Below are 25,704 nucleotides of genomic sequence, written 5' to 3' on the forward strand. Positions count from 1 at the left end.
TATTTTATGTTTTATATTTTTACCAACTATTATTACTGGGTTGACTACAAAAAGGATTCGGATTTTCGATCTCGTATGTGACATCTGTCGCGACGACCGAAGCTGGGACTGTATAGAGACATTCACTCTAGCTAAAACTGACGAAACTCTCTTAGGTGCGTTCGAGAGGAAGGATTATGGCCCTGTTTGTGTTGAAGGACAATGGAGGAGCAACTATAATGACGAGCTGTACGAGCTGTAGGATGAACTCACTATCGTACAGCGCATTAGACTTGCTCCGGTGGGCTGGTCATGTCAGTAGAATGACACCGGACAACCGCCAGCCCGTAAAGTCTTTATAGGTCGTCCACATGGACAGAGGAGGCCCAAATTAAAATGGTGTAATGGCGTTGATGCTTTCGCCAGAAAGAACAAGAAAATGGATTGGCAGATGATGGCGCTGGACCGCAAGCAGTTTAGTGCATTAAACGGAATTAATGGAAGACTGAATGGAATGACAAATTCTATGCCAATCTTTCTTGGACCACCCAAATGGTTGGTGGAGCCAAAGGTCGAAATGGAGTGATGGCACGGTCGATCGGAACCGCTACTACAAATTTCTGGAATAATTTAACGAACTTTAAAAGAAAAAGAAAGAATTGATTTTCACTTACAAAAGTTAATGGCATTGTACTGGCTTGAAAGCATTTAAGTTTGTCGAAACTGTTGAAATAATACTCCTAGAGTATGTAATTCTCTCCCACGGAAACCAAAAATCCATTAGAAGTTTTTTATAAATTACTAAAAATTCTGAAGACATTCAAAGATAAGCCTTAGAATCTTATAGTCTTTGTGATATTTTAAAAATAAAAATAAATTTAAGTAAACCCGATCTCATCAGGTCTTCAAACTGATAAGACATAAAAAGTTGTGAAAGTAACCGATGTTACCGTGTTACCGATGCAGCAAAATGTTAATGGTAAACATGCGATCAACCAAAAAAGAAATAATAATCAGGCGTGCGAACGACCACAGTTCAACTAGGTCAAATATATCTGCAGACTGCGGATCGATCAGCCTTTTTGAAGTATAAATTAGTGAGTAATAATTTGAATAAAGCAGTATTCTAACCAACACCCTTAGATTGTTCATTGAAATCGGTGGCATCCTCCGGTCTTCAATTTTGCCGAAATTACTTCGTCAAGTCGGAGGTTCAATCCGTTGCACGCGACAAGGGCCCAGATCAGCAACAAACCTGTTTCAATTTTGTCCGCTAATTTGAATCCTACAAATCATAAAACACACACTATCCTATGCTCGTTAACCACAAATCTCTTTTAATCGCCTTCAGCAGTGAAGACTCGCACTTCATTATACTGCAATCCAAACATTTTCTCCTTTTTCCAGCCCCACCTCAGATCAAACCCATCCATCCAATAGATACAAATTGCCTTCTTCCCATAATGTATGGCCAATGTTTGCACCGATGGTTGCATGGTACAACAACACAAAAAAAACGAACGTTTTACGGGTGGTACGACCGTTCCGAAGAAAGCCCGATGACGTATCGAATCTGACCCAGACGTAATCAATCGATTACGGAATTGCATCCGCACCGTGGGTTTTATGTACGATCAGCAAATGCACTTTTCGCGTGCATTTCGCACAACAACCACACCCCACAAGCTGCAACCGGATGGACCCCTGACGCGTCTCCTATCGATGGCGTATCCTATGGCGAGTTCAAAGTGCGTCCATAAATCAATTCCCTCTCACAGCGGAGAAAAGCTGTGCCCGTAACGTATTGACTCTTCCTACGACACGGGTTCGGAATGTGTTGGAATCTGCTGCAAAGCGTCTCTCTTTCCGACAACCGTCCTCTTCTCCCGGTGTCCGGGACTGACCGACGTGGGTCAGGTCAAGTGTTACCTTCTCCCCATGCAGCTGGATGGTCTGTTCCTTATGGATTGTACAAATCTTTTCTCCGTTTCTGTGCAATCGACATCTGTGCACTCTCCTCTTTTCCGGCATCCTTAAGGGATGCTTACCTTACAATAAATCTAGCTGTCCCCTATCGCAAAGGGAAAACCCTTTACATTGGGGCCACATGACAGCTTCGCCCAGCAGTTCAGCGGTCCAAACTGTCTCTCGCGATGTTGCGTGTGGTGATCTGTTTTCTTTTTATCACCTTTCCAATGTGTGTTCTCCCAGTATTTACCTTTTGCTTCTTGCATTTTACCTTTTCACACTACGGTTAAGATGTGTTTTATCACTCTTCGTGGATAGCAGGAGTTTGCGGGACCCACGCGCCTTACATTCTGATGCTGCGAACCGCACTACCGGATGCATTTCATGCGTCGGCTGCTGCTGACCGCTGTACGTTCAGCTGCATGAAGGGCACTTTAGATCGTCTCTTTTTACTTTCTTTCCCGACCCGGGATTTACATACACCGGTTACGGTGTCGCAGCCGGGGAGAATGGCATGAATATGCACTTCGTTACAGACGGTTACCGAAGGTACACGGCCCATTATGCAACTGACCTACTGCCTGCAAGACGACCGGTAGTTTGGATTTTCACTCTCTGCGACTGCGTCTTGTCCTAGGTTCGGTAATGCAGGAAGCCAGACCAATGGCTCCAGAAACCGGAACAACGTTGTTTGGTGCTTTTACAGTTTTAGCTTAATTTTTCTGCTATATCATAGTGTGTGTACCAATTGGCACACACACTTTCATTTTTCCATCATATACCACATGTGCTGAGGATGACACAATTTACACAGATTTCTAGGCTGCTTTCAATAGTATATGCCAGGCTCTTCTTCTTGCTTGATTTAGCTTCACTTGGATTCTCTCCTGACATCACTACCAGTCTTACTTCTTATCTTTCTGGTCGAACTGACAGTTTGAAAATTTATTCTGTATCTTCTACACACTTTCAGTGTACATCTAGGGGTTCCCCAGGGAAGTGTCCCTAGTCCTCTTCTTTTCATATTATTTGTTAATGATGTCTCTTCCATTCTCCCCAATGACGGTCTGCTTTTTGCTAATGATCTGAAAATTTTACTCCCTATTCGTAGTGTCATCGACTGTTCTTCTCTCCAATCATTTGTTAACTCTTTCTCGACAATCTCCTTCACCTGTGTATCGTCAAATGTAGTTCTTCTTCTTCTTCTTTTTGGCTTAACGACCTCTAAGTTCATGCCGGCCATCAAAATGGCTTATTAGACTGCCGATACCACGTAGTTGGTTAGTCTGTCCTCTTTACGGGGGGACGGTCCGGATGGGATTTGAACTCCGGACCTGCCGTTTGAAGACCGGCGCCGCTGTCGGATGCACCATCGGGCCGCCCTCAAATGTAGTGATATGTCCTTTTCTCGTTCCTCTCTGCCCTGGAGGTTCAACTACTCAATTATTGGGTTCCCGCTGAGTCGTGTTTCCCAAGTACGTGATCTTGGAGAGACATTTGACACTAAGCTTATTTTCGACGACCACATCGCGAACTTGGTCAGTTCGGCGTATCGGTCACTTGGACTTTTCAGAACACTATCCTCGGAGTTCTCGGACCCTCAGTGCTTCAGAACAATGTATTGTGGCTTTGTAGGATCGATTCTGGAATAAGCGAGTGTCGTATGGAGTCGTTCAGACACTGCTTCGACCGCCCGAGATACTCTGCTCGGTGCCATATTCTGGAGCTTCCCTGAATTGGAATCGAGACTTTGCCAGGCTCAAGCCATATTTATTGCTGGATTGATTCTTGGAGTTACTGACGCGCCATCCCTCCTTTCTGTAATTGCTTTCTATGTCTCATCACGATCTCTTAGTCCTCGTCGACCTTTTATCGATTCCTGTGCGCCGTACAGTATTTGGCTCAAACGATGCACTGCTAGTTTGTTTTCGTTATTTCAATGCTTTTGCTGTCCATGTTGGCTATGGCATCTTTGTGTTTTCTTTCCGTTCTAGAATTCCTTCCTCTTTTACTTCCTGATGTTGCTCGAATTTTAATTATATGCTCTTTTCTTCGATCCTGGCTCTGTTTTAACTCTGGCTCCTTCTGTTTACTATAGCTGCTAGATTTATAATTAAATTATGTTTATGATTGTACAGCCCGAGTGCCAAATAATAAACCGCAAAAACTCAGTTGCTGCAAAATTCCTAAGTACACGAGCTTTCAAAATCCTTCTCGCACCAAGGAAAAATGTCCACTGTTAGCTACTACGAAACTTGATTTTAGTTTAGCTTTGTACGATAATTTTGATCAATTTGTTCAATTTCAATGATCGATTATCTTAGGTAACTGCTGGGGAAATGTTACAGCCGTAGGATTCTGGAGTATGCACATACTATAAACGGCCGGAATGCGCCGAGTCAGCGGCTTTAGGAATAAAGAACGATGTTTTGTTGTATATCAGAGCAACTAAGTGCAAGACGTTGAGTTTAGTTGAAGAAATAAAGTTTTTTTTCTGAATTGCAAGTCTTGTACTTCTTTTCCTTCTTTGCTTAACGACCTCTAAGATCACGCCGGCCATCGAATGGCTTACTAGACTTGCTGATAACACGTAGTTGGACAGTCAGTCCTCAGTACGGAAGGACGGTCCGGATGGGATTTGAATGCCAGGTCCCGACGTTTGAAGACCGGCGCCGCTGTCACCTACATCACCGTCATGTGCCCCTTGTCCCCTTGTACAATTCTTGTACCTATAATTATATATTCTACAATATATTAAGTGGCATGTGTAACAGACCAAGCCAACTGAAATCCTTGACAGACATCTGATCAACGATACGAAAACAAATGATGCGCCAAATAATTGAAGATGATTTCACTTAATAGCATTGACTCAATTTGAGAAACATTTGCTTAATATTGACTTGCTTTTTGTGATTTCTTCTTTTTCTTTTTCTTCTTTTAAGCTTAGCAACGATCGATCGATGATGAACTGAACAATCAATGATCGAAGGTCAATGTAATGCCATTAGTTATTACATATGTATTTTGTTTCTGTTGTAAAAAGTTGAAAAAGTATTGTTCATCCAATATTGAACAAAATGCTCTTGAACAAACATTGATTTTCACCAAGAAAGTGCATCTGATCGAAGGTCCTGCATTCCCATATTTTTTTTATTCATAAGCCCCATGTCGGCTTCCGTGGGCGCGCGCCAGACAGGCGTCAAGCATCCTTCCGGAATTCGGTACACGTCTGATGGCGGATCATGCCACCCACACGTTGGCTTCTTGTTTTTACTACATTTTTACGACCGAGCGATCCGGTCAGACCGCTCTGCAATCGTAACGAGACATGGGGGCCACCATTAAGATACCCGGTGACCTTTCACTTTCCGACACCCCAAACCACATTGTGCGCGAATGCATTTGCCCGTGGCCGTCGTCGTCATTTGAATGCATCGCTGTTGGTCTCGGTCCCATTAACTATTACACAGAAATGAACAAGAAACGAATCTTACGAACGACAAAAAACATATCCCTTGTAACGAATAACAAAAAAACCCAACGAAAAAACCTTTACCACGCACACTTAAGCAAAAGGAAAGTGATGGTGTCTTTTTTTTTTGTTTTGTTTTGTTGGTCAGTTGATAAAGCTTGTTATTTTTCTTCAGTGCGTTCAAGCGTTCACTTGTCACGCGCTGCATACCAGCGTGCAATTTGTGTATCCATCCTGTGCGTGTGATTTTTTTTTGTGCAACCGAAAAAGGCAACCGAGATCACGCGGGAAGGATCCCTTTCGTGCACTTCCTGTATCTCGCTCGAAGACATCCAGGGTTAACAGGAACTTAGGAGGGGAGGAGTGTCAAACGATCGCGGGGGGAGGGAGGAACGCATAATTTACATATTAACGAACGTACTTGCCAGCAAATGACAGTGAACGAATAAATAAGAGTCACCAAATTAGGGCTGGGCACGAGAAACATAGCACGTTGATTCGGAAGGCATTTTTTTTTTGCTGTTCAATTGATTTTTGTCGACAGCGTACGAACAGAATTGAATGCACCAAACAAAACGAAACGAGCCATCATAAACTAATCAAGTTAATGGCACTCGATCGTGTGGCACAATTAGCAGGCAATAAGGCACCATTTACCAGCTACTAACGCGTTCACTGTTATTATCCGTTTATACTGCCTCGGGTGTTGAAATTCGTCGCTTGCCTGTTCTGGATTTTTGATCGTGTGTGTTTGCTAAGTTTAAGAAAAAAAAAGCTTCCTTTCATCTTTATCGATTATTCGGAGGTCTCAGTATTACGGTGTTATCCATGTTACATGAGTTTGATAAAATAATTAAGAAAATAACTCAAACCATATCAACAACGTTCAACATTACGTTCTGAACTGTCAGTGATATTATTATTAATTTGTGTGTCTCTGGCGTTTTGCAAATATCTTCTTAAAACTAGGACTTAAACTAGCAAAACAGGAGGAACGAGAATTCACGAAGACGGGAGCGGAATTGGGAAACTGGGACGTTGTAGGAGGTACGAATCATTAAAAGCTGAAAGCGCTTGCAGGAATGGGTCATTTTGGCAGTGGCGTGAATGGCGGGAGGGAATAAGGAGTGGAGGTCTACTGCGAAGGAAACGTGAAGGAACATAGAGCGGAATCAAGGAAAGGAGAGTGGAAACATCCAGATCATTGGAAAGGAGGCAGGCGATAATGTATGACTGGATATGAGAATTGCGCGTTCTAAGAGACTCGAGGCTAAGTTACCAACACCGGACACCGATCCTATCAATCAGTGTCACGCCAGGCAGGTCACCAAACTACCGACGCATTCTCTAGTATAGTACGCTCCCAACAACATTACAGGGATCCCAGCGAAACAGTTCGGTTTCCGGGCCGGCCATTCTTCCACCCTACAGCTTCTTCGGCTGAAGTATAATAGATGAGTTTCCAAATCCACCGCTGCCGTTCTGCTGGACATTGAGAAGGCGTTCGACAACGTGTGGCACAACGGGGATATCCACAAGTTGTGCAGGTTCGGCGTTCCAGCTCACCTGGTAAAGATCCTGCACAACTATCTACAACAGCGAACGTACCGGGTCGTTGTTTCATCAACCACCTCTGGTGAAACTGCAGGGTCAGCTTGTGTTCCTCAGGGCAGCATATTAGAACCTCTGCCTCTGCTCTATCTGCTGTACACTGCGGACATACCTTACCTTCCCGCTGGTGCGCACATGTTCCTGTTCGCTGACGGAATGGCCATCGCGACGAAGCGTAGGACAATTACATAGTTGAAGAACAGCGCCCAAAGTTCGCTGTCCATAATCCAACAGTACGCTTCCGACTGGAAAATTAAAATCAACCACGCCAAGACTCAGGCGATGATCATCCCTCATCGTCTGATAAATCAGCTCATCAACCCACAAACAGACAATATCACCATAGACAGCATCCGGTTGCCGTGGGGATCCACGATCCGGTACCTCGGAGTCACTATTGACAACCAAATGCTGTTCAATGACCATACCAAAGAAAATTCCATCCGCTTACTCATATTATTGAGGAAGTTATATCCACTCATCAATAGACGCTCCAAGCTCCATCCAAAAAACAAACTAGCCATCTACAAACAAATCGTCCTGCCCACAGCAACGTACGGCATTCCTGTTTGGCGTTCCTGTGCAAGGACGAATCTGCGAAAGGTACAAACTAGCTGCAATAGATTCCTCCGACTCATCCAGGACGCTCCTCGCTGGACACGGATTGAAGAGCTTGACGATGAAGCCAACAGAGCAACATTTGACGACGTGGCAGACAACATCATCAACCGGCTACAAGCTTCAGCAGAAGCCTCAACTCAACTGTAAATACTAAGATACTTGGCAATATAAACATTATTTGAGCAGTACAGTGACTTTAAACAAAAGGGATCCATTACTATTCGAACGACCATAAGATATTAAAAAACATTTGTCCGGAGACAGAACAAGTCCATTGGAATTGCAGCAGATATATGATGTCGTAATTTTTTTATAAAGCTGCCTTTTGATGGAAGAACATTTACACAATCGTTGACATACAGTAAGAAAAGTAAGGGACTGAGCATAACGCCTTGGGGCACTCCAGAGGTGGCGACAAACGAATTAGAAAACCTATTGTCAACTCTAATCTTACAAGATCTACCGAAGACGTATGACTTAAACCATAACAAAATAGGGGAAATGGTCCATACGAGAGTTTAGACTTCCCACTTGAGTTATGGCTATTTTCAAAATTGCTGATCTACAACGGTTGAAGAAGCAAACATTATTATAAATTGAGTAGTAATGATTGCTTACAAATTCCTATACTTACATACTTACTTATCAGACACTATCACTACTTAGCGGTTTTGGCCTGCTACAAAAGTCTTCCTTTCCACTCGATTTCAACTAAGTTTTATCATCATCTTCTTCTTTTTCTCGGCGTAACGACCTCTAAGGTTATGCCGGCCATCGAAATGGCTTATTAGACTGCCGATACCACGTAGTTGGTTAGTCAGACCTCACTGCGGGGGGACGATCCGGATGGGATTTGAACCCCGGTCTTGCCGTTTGAAGACCGGCGCCGCTATCGCCTACACCACCGGACCGCCCCAAGTTTTATCATATGACTTTGCGTTCTCGATGGAATATAATATGCTGTAAAATGATAAGATCACTCCACATTAAAGCGGGTTTTCAATCTTCCTCTCCCGGGCGATTATGCGGAATTCGTCAGTTTTGGACAGAGCCCACGTGTCATACGTATATCTAATTTCTAAGACTATAACTTCTTCCTTCCGGATATCAACTGTGGTAAACCAGTGCTGACTTGCTGATACCACGTAGTTAGATAATCTGTTCGCACTACGGGGGTACGGTCTGGATGAGATTTAAACCCCAGTCCTGCACTTTAGTGAATATCCTAAAATATTTTTTGTAGTCTATGCGGATTTTCGACCACATATTCACTGCAGATAGTAGATGTCACACTACTTCACAATTATAAAAACAAGCTATCGAAAGCAAAACGATCGTTGATTTTCGTCATAAAGAAATGAAAACATAGCCATGTTTAAATGTTCAACCGTTGCTCTCACTACAACTTCCTTCCTTTTGCTTTTGCATTGTTTTGCTGGACATTCTATCCCATTATATTCCATCAGAATCGTATGTGCGGCTTCGTTCCACCATCCAGCGAGATTAATGATACCAGGAAGTAGTAGGAAGAATTCCAGCTACTCTAATCGCTTACTGTATCACGACTGTGGCCGAACCCACTCGACCCTACACCAGCGAAATGCGCTCGGAATCTGACCACTGTCCCGCTGGTTGCTAAACACTATCGAGGAGTGCCTACTGCTACGTTCTAACCTCGAACCACTTTGAAGTAACTCCAGCAAACTGGTCCTTGTCCATTAGCACGCGTTAGTGTGTATGACTTTGTTGACATGTTTGGCATGCCTTGCGTTTCTCTGGTGACTAATGATGGAATTTGGTTCCGACCACGCGGGCTCGAACCACCATCACCATGGTAGGTGGACCTATCCCAAAATCTGATCGCTTTATGAACAACGAGCGCCGTGCGGGCCAAGAATAAGGACCAGATATATAAGACTCACACACACACACACACACACACTCACACACACACACACAAACCCACAGGTTTTGCGCGTTCCTTAACCTTGCCTCTATAGCAAACAAACAAGCATTGGGAGTACCGGACTTGAGTGAAGAATGTGCTCCATTTAGATTTCATTTACGGTGCACTGTTACTGCACAGCCAAGTGTCGAATCTTGCCAAAGCCCTCCCGCCGACTGCACTATGCCCTTGAAAACTGTCATCTGGCCGGGTACAAGAGTGCGCGTCTCCGGACCCCTGGCCGCGTTGTAACTTGGCTCCGCGCAGCAGGGTTTCCGTGTTTCTGAGCGAGATGTCCCCAAACTCACCGTCACCTGCCGTCACCGTGCAGTGGGCAACCATAGAGAACAATTAGTTCGTTTGTCAGTCTGGTACGCTCCTACGATACTGATCATACGGGCGACCATGGATTTTTTTTTTGTAGTTCCACAATTTATTTCCCTTTCTCGCATCGGTAGGGCAGCACACGCTACGGATGTTCAAATGCGATCTACTAACGTCAACCTTACCTTTCCTATCTCCATCCCAATAGAGTTTACAGCCGAAAGGGTCAAGTTGACAACGAACCGTTTGCAATGCCGACAAATACGATCACTGTGGCACGAGAATTTGACACAGGCCTCTTGACATTGCGGTGACCACAAACGGCTCGGGTGCGTTGTTCGATGGACCGTGAGGCACGCATACCGAATCGATTGATGAAGTAATTTGACTGGAAAGTGCGAAGTGAGTACATTTGCAGATTGAGCAGTGTCAGGGTAATTGAAAAGTTAATCTGTTTATTCGAAAATATCACAAAAAAAAACATTCCATTCAATGGCGTGAAAATATTTTGAGGACATTCGACACCAAAAAACAAATTATCTAATTTGTAAATCAAACCAAATATTACCGAAAAATATGTTGATGAAAAGTTTAATTTTCTACGTACATTCCAAAACGGAAAAAGTCGTGTTTTAATCACAAATTTCGTTTCCTTTAATTCCAAGCACTTGCATATCGGTGACCGTAAAAACTTCAGCCATCGCATCTGCAGTAGGCGACGAAATGGTGTAAATTAATATTTCACAACACATGATGAGTCCGAGCCGACCCGGTGCAGAGGTCCAATCTAATCAACTGTTGGCTGCTGTACAATGACAAATGAATGCTAATGTCGTAATTGGCCACCACGGAACATTGGCATGTTCCCAAGCAAACCGGCCAAAGTGTTTCTGTGTGTGTAGTAAGCTGAAAACACTCCGTACACACTTCATACAGTTAACGGACAATTCAAATATGATCACTGTGGTAACGAGATCAACAACAACAACTGCAGTGGTAAAAAAAAACACTTCTTCCAATGGCATCCACAGACATGTGGCACATGAAAATGAAAGGAGAGCCCAAAATGCAACACCGAACAAAGGAAAACCCCCAGAAAAGCTTCAACAGTGATCGACACAGTCGCTGTGTTCGAGAGAGAGCAGCAAAAATTGAAACGCTACCGGACAATGCGGATTATAATTATAACCAATTAATTTACAGTATTGCGCACGTTCGCGCCCCATTCAACCGGGCGACAAAATGGTGCCCAACACGCTACCCACCCTAGGGGAGCCGCTGGGTGTGCGCTTGCGATCCGCTTGTGACCGTTTGTGGGAGAATATCTGATCCATTTGTAGGGCGGTATCTTGCGAGATCTAGCTAAGGTTGGCAGCTTGTTTCGCTTGCTTGACCGTTCACCCTGCGCATGTCACTGTGGCAGCGTTACGGTTTAATCTATGTTTTGTTTCATGCATCGCGTGATTCAAGTTCAACGTTTTCAACGCTTTGAGAGCCGTCCACAGTTCATTGTTTGCCGGTTGAGTGGTGTTACATACATTTAAAGTAGATGGGGCGTTACAAACAAACAGAAGAATTAGCCGAAGTAGGTCTTATCTACTAGAATATTCATGATCTTTGTTAAGTAGTAGTATGTGTTGCTTTGCACTCTTCTGTACAATTTGGAATAATGTATGATAACTTTCAACAGTAGATTTTTGGCGAATACTAGTCAATTGGCCCGGTTACAGGGCCACGCAACATAACGCCGGCTACCCAGCAATACTCCGTGGTATAGCTTAATACCAGAGTGTACGCTTTTTCGGGATGCATAAAAACATATTCAAATTTGACCGGCTAATAATTAGGATCTTCCTTCAAAATAAATGAGAGCGAACAGTTGGAGCAGCTGCGAGGGGATCCGAAATGAAACGGCCTCCTGGAGTGCACGATCCCACACGACATCGTCTTGCAAAAATTCGGCTGCAGTGGCTGCCTGTTGAAAGGAATCACAAATGGTACATTCTACTATCCGTAGATCCATAAATGACGATGGACCCTTTCGATAACATAACTTCAATCGAAGGCTACTGCCTTCCATCTGCGACAACGGACAGTAAACCATGCAGCCGACTACAATATCGGTGAGATGAACGCGGGGAATCCACTGATTCCCAGGACCTTTGTACCACAGCAGTCGTGCAGTTGGCTTTGCGAAACGAAAATGTACCGAAACTTCTTGATACGTCAATGTGCGTTGGTTATCAGCTCAAAAAATCACGTTAGTATATTGTGATGCAGTGGCCGATTAAACTATGGGTGGAGGTGGTGACCGCCAGGGCCCTCGATGACCAGGGATGCCTCGCCGACCGGGAGGCTTAGTCGAATAGAGGAGCTTCACCGATCAGGGAGCCTCACGAGTTATGGAACGCCCAATGGCGCATTGAACGATCAATGGTAATCGGTGAGGATGTGGCGGACAGTGATATGCTTCTGTCGCCACAGAAGCTGCAGAGTGGAGGACTGGATTTGTTGAGGATGTAGGAATGGGTCAAGCCTGTATGTCCTATTCGAAGGCGGGATAGGACTCGTTGATGGTGGCTGGATTCGATATCTTGCCATAATATCTTGATGGAGTGGAGTTTAGTACTGACGTCTAAGTTGTGCCAGCTGATGTTTTAGTTTTGGCTGTCTATTGATTTGGTGAATCGGATAGCTAGGCGGCGTGAAAGGGTGTTTTGCGGTTCGTCTGGAGGAAGCTGACCTTCGGCAAGCTGGTCGATTTTTTCGTTTGCGTTTCCGGGATGACGCGGAATCCAGCGGGAAACGGATATCGGGAATTGACGGAGATCAAGTTTATTTATTCAATGTCATATCAATTTATTTAATAAAACGCCAGAAAATAGCCAAAAGAGAGCATATCTTAGAAAGATAGACAATAAGATGAACATTATTTTCTGATTGGTATTAATTCATCCACCAATAATATTTTATATTACTCATATACATAACCTATACGGTGTGAGCCGGTGGTGTAGGCGACATCTGCGCTGGTTTTCAATTGGCAGGACCGGAGTTCAAATCCCTTCCGGACCGTTCCCCCAAAGTGAGGACTAACTATCCAACTATACGTGGTATTGGCAAGTCTAGTAAGCCACTCGATGGCCGGCGTGACCTTTAGAGGTAGTCAAGCCAAGAAAAAGATCCTTGTACATCTTGGCATTATTTCAAGATCTTTTTGTTTCAATTTCAAGATATTAAGTAATTAGGAATCGTAAACAACATTGCTTCTAATCATTCATAATAACTACAGCTCATTTGACTCCTCAGCTCCTTATCTTAGCGAAGAAACTCTCCGACTTTTCTGTTGATATCGCCCATCAACTGGTGCACAGCTGCTTCAATCACTGTTCTGGCCAGTAAATTGCACAAATTCTGCATTTGTATTATTGCTTCCGTAGCTTTTGCTTTAATGTTTGTTTCATTATTGCCCAATTTCGCTCTATCGGGCGAAACTGAGGACAGCTTGTTGGATTCAGCATTTTCAATATGAATTTTGCACCATTATCGTTGTACGATTATAGCACGTCCTTGCTATAATGGCAGCTTCCTAGGCCATCATGACACCGAATAAATGGCAAAGCTCGTTTCTTAAGACACTCTTAAGATGGGACTTAAGATGGTTTTTTGCCACATAAGCAGATTCCTTGCTAAATCATATTTTTTTAGCAAATTTATCGGAGAAAACCAAACCTCTTGAACCTCTTAGGAACGTTGCTGCAAGCATAAGCATTTTAAATGGGCTTTCAAGTTGGTTTCATCCTCCATCAAAATACCACCATACGGTTTGGTCAGCACCTGATCGTACAGCTTGCTAGCCCGGTTTCTGACCATTGTTTGTAGTTTTCGAATTTCGATTGGGACGTTTACTTGCTCGAAAACACCTAAAATCTTTAAGATTTTTTTTCAAATAGTAGTTCGAGATGTGGCAATCGCAGATGCCGGTTCACGGCTCCACTTCGTCACTTAGTTTGCACCTTGCGGACAGTCGACTGAGTCTTCTTGTACTTTGGCCACACGCACAACAGTCGACTTAGGCAAATTTAACCGTTTTGTCAGCTCCCGAGATGACTCTGACATTTAGTCGAATATCTTGGAACTGGAATAAATAAATTACCTGATAAATTGACAAACCCAAGTGTTTACTATTTGCCACAATACGCTGTCAAAAACTTCCATTTTGTCCACGTGTGCCGTCAACAAAATGTCCCATTTCTAAATGAGGTAAGCCTTAGTGTAGCATGTCCATTACCAGTACAGTAGCATCGGATAATTTTTCTATTCTGGTAGAACGGCATATAACGGTATTGTCAGAATAACATCTGATCGGATGTCTAATGAATGGACCTCAAAACCCAAATTCAAATCCAAATCAAATAATAATTCATAAAAAATAACAGATGGGCTGATAATTGTCTGGCCTGACACATAGAGGGCACTTGTAAATTCAAATCCATTTTTTTTTTGTATTAACTTTGAAACGAGTTCTTTCAAAATTTGACAGCACTCGGACAATAACCTAGTGAGCTAGAGCATTTTTTGTGACGCAACTTTTGTGTTTTACGTAAACATGGACAAGAAGGAATTTCGCGAGTTGATAAATAATTGTTTTTTGAAGGGGAAAAATACAGTTGAAGCCAAAAATTGGCTTGATAAGGAGTTTTTGGACTCTGCTCCACCAAAATCAACTATGAAATTTTGGTATGCTAAATTTAAACGAGGTGAAATGAGCACTGAAGACGGTGAACACAATGGACGCCCAAAAGAAGTTGTTACAGAGGAAAACGTTTAAAAAAATCCACAAAATTCTCAAAAGCACCCGACCCATAAAGTTGATTGAGATAGCTGACACAATGAAGATATCCAAGGAACGTGTTGGACATATCGTTCACGAATATTTGAGTATGAGAAAGCTCTGTGCGGAATGGATGCCGCGCGAGCTCTCATTTGACCAAAAACAACAACGAGTTGATGATTCGGAGCAGTGTTTAGAGCTGTTTTAGCGAAATTCTAGCGAGTTTTTGCGTCGGTATGTTACCCTGGATGAGACTTGCCTTCATCACTACACTCCAAAGTCAAATAGACAATCATCTGAGTGGACTGGACGCGATGAACCTGCCCCAAAGGCAAGGCAAGGTTATGGCGTCAGTTTTTTGGGATTCGCAAGGAATAATCTTCATCGACTATTTTGAGAACGGAAAGACCATTAAAAGCGACTACTATATCAAGTTGTAGGAGCGTTTAAAGGACGAAATCGCTAAAAAACGGACATATTTAAAGAAAAAAAAAAGTTTTGTTTCATCAAGACAACGCACCGCATGCCACAAATCAGTGAAAACAATGGCAAAAATTCGCGAATTAGGCTACTAGTTGCTTCCCCACCCACCGTATTTTCCAGATCTGGCCCCCAGCGACTTTTTTCTTTTTCTTTTTTTTTTTATTCGTAAAGAACGGCCAGGCCGTATTGCTAACTTTTTTCTTTTCTCAGATCTCAAAAGGATGCTCGCTGGGAAGAAATTTTCGTCAGATGAAGAGGTGTACGCCGAAACGGAGGCCTTTTTTGACGAAAAAGAAAAATCCTTTTTTTAAAATGGCATAGAAAAATTGAAAGACCGCTATTATCGGTGTATCGCTTCAAGGGAGGTATACGGAATAAAAAAAAAATTTGCAAAAAAATAAAATTATACTAGGCCAAACAATTATCAGCCCACCTCGCTGGATTTGAACCTCTTTTCCATCAGTTGATTTGATAGGTTCGCTGAATTTGAGCCTCCTTTCCATCAGTTGTCTAGGCTACTTCCAAGCTGCAGGATGATTCTTCTTAAATCATTCTTCAATCCAATTTTCCATTCTTAAAAGCTCAAATGCTATTCGTCCCTGCTGAGGTGTTACGAATTTCAGCGATCGACGATACACTCACAATCGGAATGATTCTGATTCTCTAAGTTCGCTCAGCTAGGGTACCGTTCTGAATGTTTGCCATATGAACAGCTTCATCACAGAGTGCAATGATGAATTTTATACAACGAAAGCAAAGCTTCACGGCGATAAAACCACGGATTTACTGTACACTCTTGCTTGCTTTTGGCTAGAATCGGTCCCCCAGAAAACGTTTTCATCTCTACAGAAAAAAGGAGAAATTATTTGAATTTGTTTTAAGTATGCATAGGACATGAGATTAAACTCGACCAACAGTCGAGTGGATCACTTGGGCACAGGGTCATATTTTTCGCACACAGAGAAACACCTTGAAAACCCGATTCTTTTTTTTTTTTTTTTGAGGCATAATTTACACCGTTCATATGGGAAAGATGCATTTCATGTTTTTGTTGCATTTTTGTTCCCACAATTCTCGCGTTTTGACAATCTGAACCACCGTGAGAAGGGAAATTGCACCATCGAATCTTCACGAGTAGCACAAAAAACATCGATTGACATCCCTTAAAAGCTATTGCGTATTGAAGAAGCATTAAGTTTTTCATCAAACATACTCCCAAACCAAGCAGGACAGCATTATTTGCCCGTGCGACAAGTGTGACCAGACGAGTGGTCACCCATTGTCCATCTACCAGCTCGAAATTTACCGCTCAATCTCATCGTACACATTGGCTTCGCCTCCCTGGGAACGGTCTTCTTCCTCTGTTTTTTACAATTATTGTGCTGTGGGAATTTAATGGTTTGTGCCATGCATATAGTAACAATCCTTTATTCAACAGAACCTAGAGCTAGTCCCCTTGTGCAGTCTTCGACTTCCTATCAACCCCAACCTGATTGCATTTGTTTTTCTTGTCCTTGTTGTCCTTATTTTTGTGTTTGTCTTTGTTCTTTTTATTTTTCTTCGATTTCTTTTTAGCGGTCGTACTAACTCCACTCGGTGTTGTGCTGCCAGTGGCGCCTGGGATAGAGATGACTAGCTCCACATCCTGTTCCTCATCATCGTAATAATATTCTACCGAGCTTAATGCATCATTGCCTTGCACGTCCTTAGTAGCTGGAGTACTCTCCGTAGTCGTAGGAGTAGGCATCAGCACTCTGTTGAGGATGGTTGTGGTGGCGATGAGTGAGCCGGATGTTGACAGAGAAGCGAAAGGATCAACATAATCCGTCATTGGAGTAGTTTTTTGTATGCTGTTGGTATTAGAGATGGTACTGACCTGAGCCTTCGTCGTGGTGGACGCGGTGGTAGTGGAGATATCAGTATTTCCTCCAGGGGCATTCAGGATACCGTTCCTGCTGCTGGCAGCGGTAGATGTTGAGGCAGGAACCGTTGTAACAGATGTACTGACAGATGGTGCAGTTGTGGCTGTTTTAGTCGTTGTTGCGGGAACAGTAGTGGTAGAAGCAGTTGTAGGCGCAGTCGTTGTTGGTACAACAGTGGTTGAAGTAGTTGTAGGTTTAGTCGTTGTAGTAGGAACAGTAGTGGTGGAAGTAGTTGTTGGTGCAACAGTAGTTGAAGTAGTTGTAGGCTTAGTCGTTGTTGTTGGAACAGTAGTGGTGGAAGTAGTTGTCGGTACAGTCGTTGAGGTAGTTGTAGGTCTAGTAGTCGTTGTTGGAACAGTTGTGGAAGTACTCGTTGGTTTAGTCGTTGTTGTAGCAACAGTAGTGGCTGAAGTTGTTGCTTTGACCGTTGTAGTAGGAGCGGCTGTTGGCTTCGTAGTTGTAGAGATTGGCTTAGTCGTTGTGGATATCACAGGTGTTGATGTTTTGGACGTGGTGGTAGACATCGGCTTTGTTGTTGTAAACAATTTCCCCGTTGTTGTCATTACTTTGGAAGTAGTTACTGTCAATCCTCCTGACTTAGTCGTCAAACGAATGGTTGGCATTGTAACATAATTGCGGCGCGTCGTTGTAAGCTTCTTTGTGGTTTTTGTGACTACTCCTGGAGGAAGCCTTGACTTAGTAGTTATTCGGGCAGCCGCCCTCGTTGGGGGTCGTGTGGTCGTTTTCCATTTCCGTTTCAGCCCGTTAGGTATCACCTTGATGTAAATTTTCATCCATCCCTTGGCAATATCAATCGACGCAACGGAATCATCGTCCTCCTCGAACGATTTATTGCGCGCATCCACCACATACACTGCCAATATGGCAAACACCAACAAACTGATGGCGATCTTCATCATCTAATGAAGACACGTCCGCGACAACTTGTGCAACTTTACAATCGACTGCCTTTATATATGGTGTGCTACATTGGGTAGGTTAATTTAGTTTTAATGGCATTTTTATACAAACGCTAACAGGAGGATAATAATTCAATTACCCACTCGATGTCGTTTATTAATGATCGTTCGCTACAAAATTAATATTTTATCACGAAAATAGAGTCAATCTTTATTAGTAATTTACAGTTTGATTATGATTGATCGTGATCTTAATAATTAAGCGAAAACCCTTATCGAATGAATGCCGAGTTAGTTAATAAATTTTCTAACCAAAACCAAAGTCAAATTAAGTATTATATAAGAATATTTTCAAAAGGCATTTACTTGGGATTATGCACTAAAAAAGTTTAAATGTCATTATTCCAAGCCGGTAAGTGCAGAATAATGCCATACCCACAGCTCAATCACATTTACGTAACTAAAATTGATTTGAACAGATCTTCGATCGTGTTTCTATAACGATGATCATGAAGAACTAGCCTCGGATAGTAATGATCAATAACAAAAGATGCTCACTTTCCATACACCGCAAGCCATTCACAGATTACGTCGGAAATCGACTGGTAAAAGAAAGATGAGTTTCGTACGCTTTGGAAGTACTAAGTCTAGGAAGGCAATGGGAATTACGCCTAACTCCAGCAAACTGTAGGAAGACAGCCATACCGAGAGTATTTGGTTTAGACCGTCTAAAATAAAAAAAGGCTACTATGAGACGGCACCAACGCAGAACGCTGTAATTTATGCCGTGAACTTATCGATTATTAATCGGTAAGTGGCATGAAATTAGATTGACCGGTGTGGTAAAGCGTAACCGCCGCAATGTGTTTGTGTCTAGGAAGGGTGTTTGGTTTGTATGATTTCATCTTTCTTACCATTTCGCTCGCTACTGCATGGCGTGTAGCAATCATTGAAAACGTGCCCCAACTGCATATCCAAAGATGGCTCTCTACGCGTGCTAATGGCAGGTTTCGAAAGGAAGATCGCAAACTGTACTGCGTTGGGCGGCTTTTCTCTCTAGCTGGACGCGGTAGCTTTTTGCACAAGATGCTTAAGATGCTATTACAATTGAAACGAGCTCATCCAGGATGTATAATAGAAAGGTTAAAAAAGATGAAAGGCACAGTGCGTCCCTAGGTGAGCCGGTTTATGCAAATAGATTTGGGATGTATTCAGTGTGTACTGAACGTTAGTCTCGTATTTTGTATTCACTTGCAACATGCAACAATAGTATATCTGCTTTTATTTCATTTAATTAGGAACATTCTGGAGAAACATCCCAGCAGCTTTGTCTAGTCATCAGTTTGTGTATTGTTTTATTTTACTCAGTTTACATATTCTACCAACCTCGTCCACCCGGCTTGCCATTTCCGTTTCCTTTGTCGTTTCCATTTCCATTTCCATTTCCTGGTTTGAGCGTTGGGAAGACAACTATTGGAACTGTTGTTTTCACCGTCGCTGAAGTTGTGCTAGTAGGTGTAGTTTTAGTTGTTGTTGTCATCAAAATAGTGGTTGTCGTTGAAGTAGGCGTTGTAGTGATCTTAGTGGTAGACGGTGTTGTTGTTGCCGCCGTTGTTGTAGTTGGAGCTGTAGTCGTAGTGATAGGTATCGATGTTGTAGGAGTAGTCGTAGCCTTAGTGGTAGTAGTTGTAAGGACAGTAGTAGAAGTTGTTGTTGGGGTAGTGGTACTTGTTGTAGGAATGGGAGTAGTAGTAGTAGTTGTTGTAGTAGGAGTGGTAGTAGTAGTTGGCAAAGTAGCTGTGGTAGTAGGAAGGGTAGTGGTTGTTGTAGTGGTAGGCAGAGTAGTAGTTGTCGTCGTGGTGGTAGTAGGCAAGGTAGTAGTTGTTGTAGTGGTAGGCAGAGTAGTGGTTGTCGTTGTGGTTGTACTAGGCATGGTAGTAGTACTCGTCTTAGTAGTTGTAGCTGGTGTAGTTGTTGTACTAGGAAGTGTAGTTGTTGTGGTTGTAGCTGGTGTAGTTGTTGTGCTTATAGGTAGAGTAGTAGTTGTTGTTGTAGGTGCCTTTGTTGTTGAAACACTCGTAGTAGTAGCGGGTTTAGTAGTGGTTGGCTCAATAATACGTGTTGTGGTTGGAGTGACAGTTGTTCTAATAGCTGTTGTAGTAACAGGTATCATCGTAGTTGTAGTAGTTGTTGTTGTAAGACGCGGTGTAGTCACCACAACACTCGTCGATGGTTTAACGGTAGTTTTGATAGGTATCGTAGGCTTCGTAGTAGTGGTCTTTGGAGGAATCGTTGTCTTCATCGTAGTGGTTTTCTTTGTAGGTTTTGGCTTAGTAGTTTTGGTCGGTTTCTTCGTTGTAGTCGTAGTTGTGGTAGTTGTCGTTGTAGCGATCTTCTTAATTCTCTGCTCAAAAACGGTCTTCACTTTGTTTAACCAATTTTTCTTCGCCGGTGCACTAGCTGTTGTAGTTTCGTGCGTTGGTGCCGGTATTTTGCGAGCTTGTACCACGTAAATAGTACAAAGCACGACACATACAACGCCCAGTGCAATTTTCATTGTTACGGTTTTAGCGGCACTAGTTGGGCGATAAAACTGAACCAAAATGAAAGTCGTCGTTCTTTATATCATTTTTGTAGAAATTTACCTTAATTCGAATTTAATTAGCTAACTTGACAGTGTTTGTATGATAATAAACCATTTGTAATCTGTTGTGTAGTTGTGATAATAGTTTTGAATGTTTTTTTCGTAACTTATTTCTACACAACAAGCTCTGCAATATACTGAAAAAAATTATATTAGCACCACCATCCGTTCTGGCAATATTTTAAATCTTTTTTATATTTTTTCTTTCAGCTTAAATAACAACTTAAATACATTTTTAAATAATAAGAAGTGAGGGTAAACAATCCTTCAATTTAAGCCGTGAACTTGTATTAAAATACCTTTTTCCTTAAAGTAGTCGATCAGTTTGTTCAAGTTGTCTAATTGTTTGCGTTGCATGGAGACGAAACAGTAGACCAAAGATTTTCTACGGGGTACCAATCCACACAACATGGTTACTAACTAATAGCAATCCTTCAAGTTGTTGTGTGAAACCCAGCATTTAGTCAGTTTGGCGTTATGAAAAGCATCATTAATGCGCCGGTAAACGAATACAGGACCCGTGCTAGACTGTCTGTGACCAATTAAACGATTAAGATTGATTAAGAGCTAGCATTTAAACGGTATTTTTCAACTTCAACAATCAAAGGAAGCTTCTCTTAGAATCCGTCCATGATTCAGCTCATATTAACATTGGAATTCACCTGGCATAATTTTAATAATAATAACCTGGCATTTGGCTGCCAGACTATGCCAGCAGTGTTCCCTCAATCTTCTTCTCAATCTTCTCTACGACACTCCATAGATTTGGATTTTCTAAAACTTTTGTGCTGCTCCACGCTTTCGTTGACTGATAGGATTTGCTGCACACGTCTTGTGATCACAAGACATTGTAATTCTGAACGAAAACGCTCCTAAAGATCGTTTTTTTGTTCTGGTTTCTGGTTATCAATTAAATTTAATCTTGAATGGGAACCGATTGCAATTGACTCTCACACGCCACCTCGATACTGGTAATCGGAAAATTAAATTTAAAAACTTTCACACAAAATTGCTGTAGCTATTGTAGATTTGCTCAGTGTATGCTTTAGAGCAAGCAATCAACAAACGTGTTTCAAATATTTAGATGAACGTTACAATGATTGATCATTAATGGAGCAAAGGATTAATTATCGTTTAAAAATTAATAAACATGAATAAAATAATAATTTTACGGTGTTATTGCATTACGTTCACCCGTATCTACAGCTGCGTGCATTCCGTTTCATACCGTTAAAAATTTCTCTTAAAAAAAAGTACCAAATCCTGATTCGATCGCACTTGCTCTTTTCGATTGAAATTTCACCCGCAAGCAGCGAAATCCTGATTAATTAATTAGTTAATTGATTGCTTCTTCCATAAACTAGATGCCGACCGAAATAAGGCTTTCGTACCCTTTTTTCCAACAGTCCAGCGGAATGTGTTCCGGTTTGTCCTGTTTCGGAACAAGCACATTAAAATGAAAAAGATGTGTGAAGTTTAAAAACGGGACAATAAACACTGGAATGATTGGTGCATTCGAGTGAGATTTTGAATTGCAGTCGAAAGGTGACTGGCAAGTTTGGAAGTTTGTCTCTGATTAAGCGTCACCGGTAACAAGAAACGATTTTATTGCCTCTTCTGTCATCACGTTGGAGAGATTGGAATGCCGAGTGTTTTAGTAATTGCTCCAACGACGCATGGAAAACTACTTAAAATTATACACTTTTAATTTGTCCGTTTTCTCAGTTCATAACAATCTCACAGCTCTTCTGGATGTTCAACATCATGCAGTTCTCTACACGCATTAATTCCAGCTGGTTCAAGGCAGTTCCATACAATGTAAATAGCAACAAAATCATGACCGTTACAACGAGTTACACGGTGACATGAAACACGTTTTTGATCACGTATGTGCATCTAATTGCGGTTTTATTACTTCATTAAAATCACATTAACGCATGTTACGATCGCAAAGGTTTTCCATTTACTATGCAAAAGCATACAAGCCTTTGAGTTCCAGCTGGATCAGCTAACAACTCAAATCGTATGTGTTGAACCAACACTCGCTAATATAAATAATGATCGTACATGACTTTTAGCTCAAAAAACCAAGAGACCATTGAACTCGATATCCTACTCATGGCGTACAATTTCCAAACCCATTCAACATAAAATGTGACCCTTAGCCTAACTTCCTAAAGCTTGCATAACGATCAGCGATCAAACGATTCCCCACATCTCCCTTCGCGTTCAGTGGAAATGGGATGTAATCTCACCTTATCGCACACTCACATTATGCTTGCCGTTGCTCTTGTTTTATTTCTCTCATCACATAATGCAATTCCTACCAGTAGATCGGCTCCGGCTAGCCATTTGCTCTCGGCTGCTACTAATATCGGTTACTAGCACAGCCGACCGGCGTATAGCACCACGTGCGTGCGGTTATTAAGTAACGCCAAGATAAGCGATGCAGCTAGCTGGTGGAAATGGAAATCGATTAAAGCTTTTATTTGCTTGCTTTTGTTGCTGCTCTTGCACCCACCGTTGCGCTTCTGACGTACCGGCGTTTTTGTTCTTCTGTGCGTGTTTTCTATTTTATTAATCACGATGCGTTGATTGAAAAGTATAGGCAATTACATAGTTATATTCTAATATTCTAATTTTGAGTTATTTTATTTTATACTTCAATTTCACCATATAAAAAGAAGATATTTCAGTTCACAATGCCATGTTGTCAAATATTAGCAGGTTCAAGTCAATGGTAGTGTTCTTCATCTGCTCTATTAAGATTGACTCCATAATTAACAAGGCTAGGACCCGGGGTTCTTGTCTCTCTTTGTTTGTGCGAAAGACTTTCTCGATGTTGAGTCCTTAAACGGGCTCCGGCCCGGCGGCATATACGACAGCGGCGACGGTCTTCAAATGGCTGGACCCAGGATTCCCATCCGGACCAGAACCCTGTAGTGAGGACTGACTAACCAATTACGTGGTATTGGCAGTCTAGTAAGCCATTTCGATGGCCGGCCTGACCTTAGAGGTGGTTAAGCCTAGAAATAGAAGAACTATTGGTGCGGTGGAACCATTAACTCGTGATTTGTGTGCCCCCTCTTCGCGGAAGATTTGTTTTCGCACCATTCAGATCATTGCTGGTCAAGGATTCGATCGGTAATCTGAGTCCTTAAAGAGGCGGGCCTCCGGAGCTGGAGGCGACAGCGGCTACGATCTTCACACGTCATGGGGTTCAAATCTCAACAGGACCCACTTCCCAATAGTGACGACTATTCAACAATTTATCCACTAAGTCTCGTAAGCCATTCGTTAAGCAGGTCGTTCACACATCGTGTCGAGCGGATGCAGAGGTTCTCAGCAAAGTTTGCCTGCCAAAAATTTTTGAAGATCACTCTTAAGATCCGTCCTTTTACGAGGACAGACCTAGAAACTCTTGGTCTTGCATCTCTTGAAACTCATCTCGATTTTCCTCTGACGGTGTTGATATCCTTACGGTAGTCGAAGCCGGAAGGATACGATGACTAAAGCACGTGATAAGGATGCCGGACTCATGCCCTACCAATAAGGTGCTCGTCTGCAAACCGTTCGGCACGATGCGTAGAGGAGCACAGCGAACTCGTTGGCTGGATCAAGTGGAGTCTAACCTGTCGGAGATCGGATGCAGCCGTGAATGGAGGACTGCGGCCCTGTACTGAGTTTCCTGGAAAAGAATTGGACAAATAACCATATCAGCGCAACGTACGCAATCCTGAGCAGCCCAAGAAGAATCAGACGATTATTCTTACTTTTAATTTTCTTTTTTTTTCAAATACGGAACATTAATGTAGATCTTAAAGATCACTTTCTTTGCGCTGTTAATATTTTCAATTCTTCACATATCCTATCCATATTCATCAATTCCTTGCTCTGAGTGGATGTATGGAAATTTTTGGGTTCTATACAAGATTAGCCCTGAATATTTAGGCTAGTAAATCTATTAACCTAAAATTGAAAACTAAACTATACTCAAAGTCTCATCGTTCCGGTGACTTATCAAACATTTTAGCCATAATCTTCTCCAACCAAACGCAGCGCGCAGGAAGAGCGAAAGTACTGTAGGAGGAGCGCTCAGCGTTTAATCATAAATTGCAATTAACATGTATAAACGATTCAATTACCGTGCCCTGGCGGTGGATATAATACCGACCGAAGGAGGATGCTTATCGCTATGGCCGTTGCAGACTGGGAGGACCATTCCCGGGAGCAGCAGCGAAACACCGGGGCAATGCGTAATCAGACACTTTACCTATTTCCCCCGCCGTGCGATGGAATTTAGCTCGCGGGTTTGCAGTGATCACTCCCGGTACGTTCACAACTCGATAAAGAAAGGCGAAGCGGTCAGTGATCAAGCAGTTGGAGTGTTACCAAGAGGCGGTGGCTGCAATTCGGCCAGGCCGATGCGGCGATGCAACCGTCCAATAAATGGTGCTGATCACCATTTCGGGACGGACTGCAATTGGACGTGAGTTCGTGGGCTTGAGAGCTCATCTTTGACCCGCTTTTTGACCACACTGGACGAGCAGCATCGGTGCGACGGGTGTCCCACTGGAGACAATCACATTCAGTAAACTTAACTCGTGACATACATTTCCTTTGCATACGCGTGGTGACGAAATTCTAGTAAATCAAAATCATCTTTGTACTATAATGAAAATTACCTGAAAATCCCATTTTTACACAGCAAATGATGCTTGTTCTACATTAGAAAATTTTGATTTAAAAAAGAAGATGAAAAACAGAAGAATTTAAAATAAAAAAATGTTACAAAATTCCAAGCGGTACCAAAAGCTTTTAAAAACGGACTTTTTTAAATCAAAATTGCCCACAAGCAGGAGCTACAACCCACTTGGGCCTCTGTAAAGGGTAAGACGAACCAATCTTCCCACCTCATTATATCGTATTAACTGCTCGTTAATACGCGCCACATGAATGAGAAGATGAAAGCGACTAA

At 42.4% G+C, this 25,704-nt stretch overlaps 3 protein-coding genes across 6 annotated transcripts in view; 1 reads left to right on the forward strand and 2 right to left on the reverse strand.

Annotated features, from left to right (window-relative positions):
• Positions 1-25,704, forward strand: part of LOC126568810 (exportin-2) — a 487,296-nt gene that overhangs the window by 228,949 nt on the left and 232,643 nt on the right. The window lies entirely within an intron of this gene.
• Positions 16,543-18,079, reverse strand: LOC126567413 (salivary glue protein Sgs-3-like). The gene is made up of 2 exons (XM_050223636.1): positions 16,825-18,079; positions 16,543-16,601 (listed from the first exon to the last, which is right to left on the reverse strand). The coding sequence occupies exons 1-2, from the start codon at positions 18,077-18,079 to the stop codon at positions 16,543-16,545; spliced, it is 1,314 nt and encodes a 437-aa protein (XP_050079593.1).
• On the reverse strand, positions 19,461-20,639 carry LOC126567415 (salivary glue protein Sgs-3-like). Its single transcript, XM_050223638.1, has one exon. It carries the CDS (start codon positions 20,637-20,639, stop codon positions 19,461-19,463), a length of 1,179 nt encoding a protein of 392 aa, XP_050079595.1.

Source organism: Anopheles maculipalpis, chromosome 2RL (genome assembly GCF_943734695.1).
Source record: "Anopheles maculipalpis chromosome 2RL, idAnoMacuDA_375_x, whole genome shotgun sequence".
Lineage (NCBI taxonomy): Eukaryota > Metazoa > Arthropoda > Insecta > Diptera > Culicidae > Anopheles > Anopheles maculipalpis.

Bases quoted from the DNA above. Each gene is read 5' to 3' on its own strand.
- LOC126567413 (XM_050223636.1), bottom strand. From the start codon at position 18,079: ATGAAGATCGCCATCAGTTTGTTGGTGTTTGCCATATTGGCAGTGTAT. The intron at 16,602-16,824 runs GTACGACCGCTA...TGTAAAAAACAG, and splicing joins CACAACACCGAGTGGAGTTA to AGGAAGAAGACCGTTCCCAG.
- LOC126567415 (XM_050223638.1), bottom strand. From the start codon at position 20,639: ATGAAAATTGCACTGGGCGTTGTATGTGTCGTGCTTTGTACTATTTAC.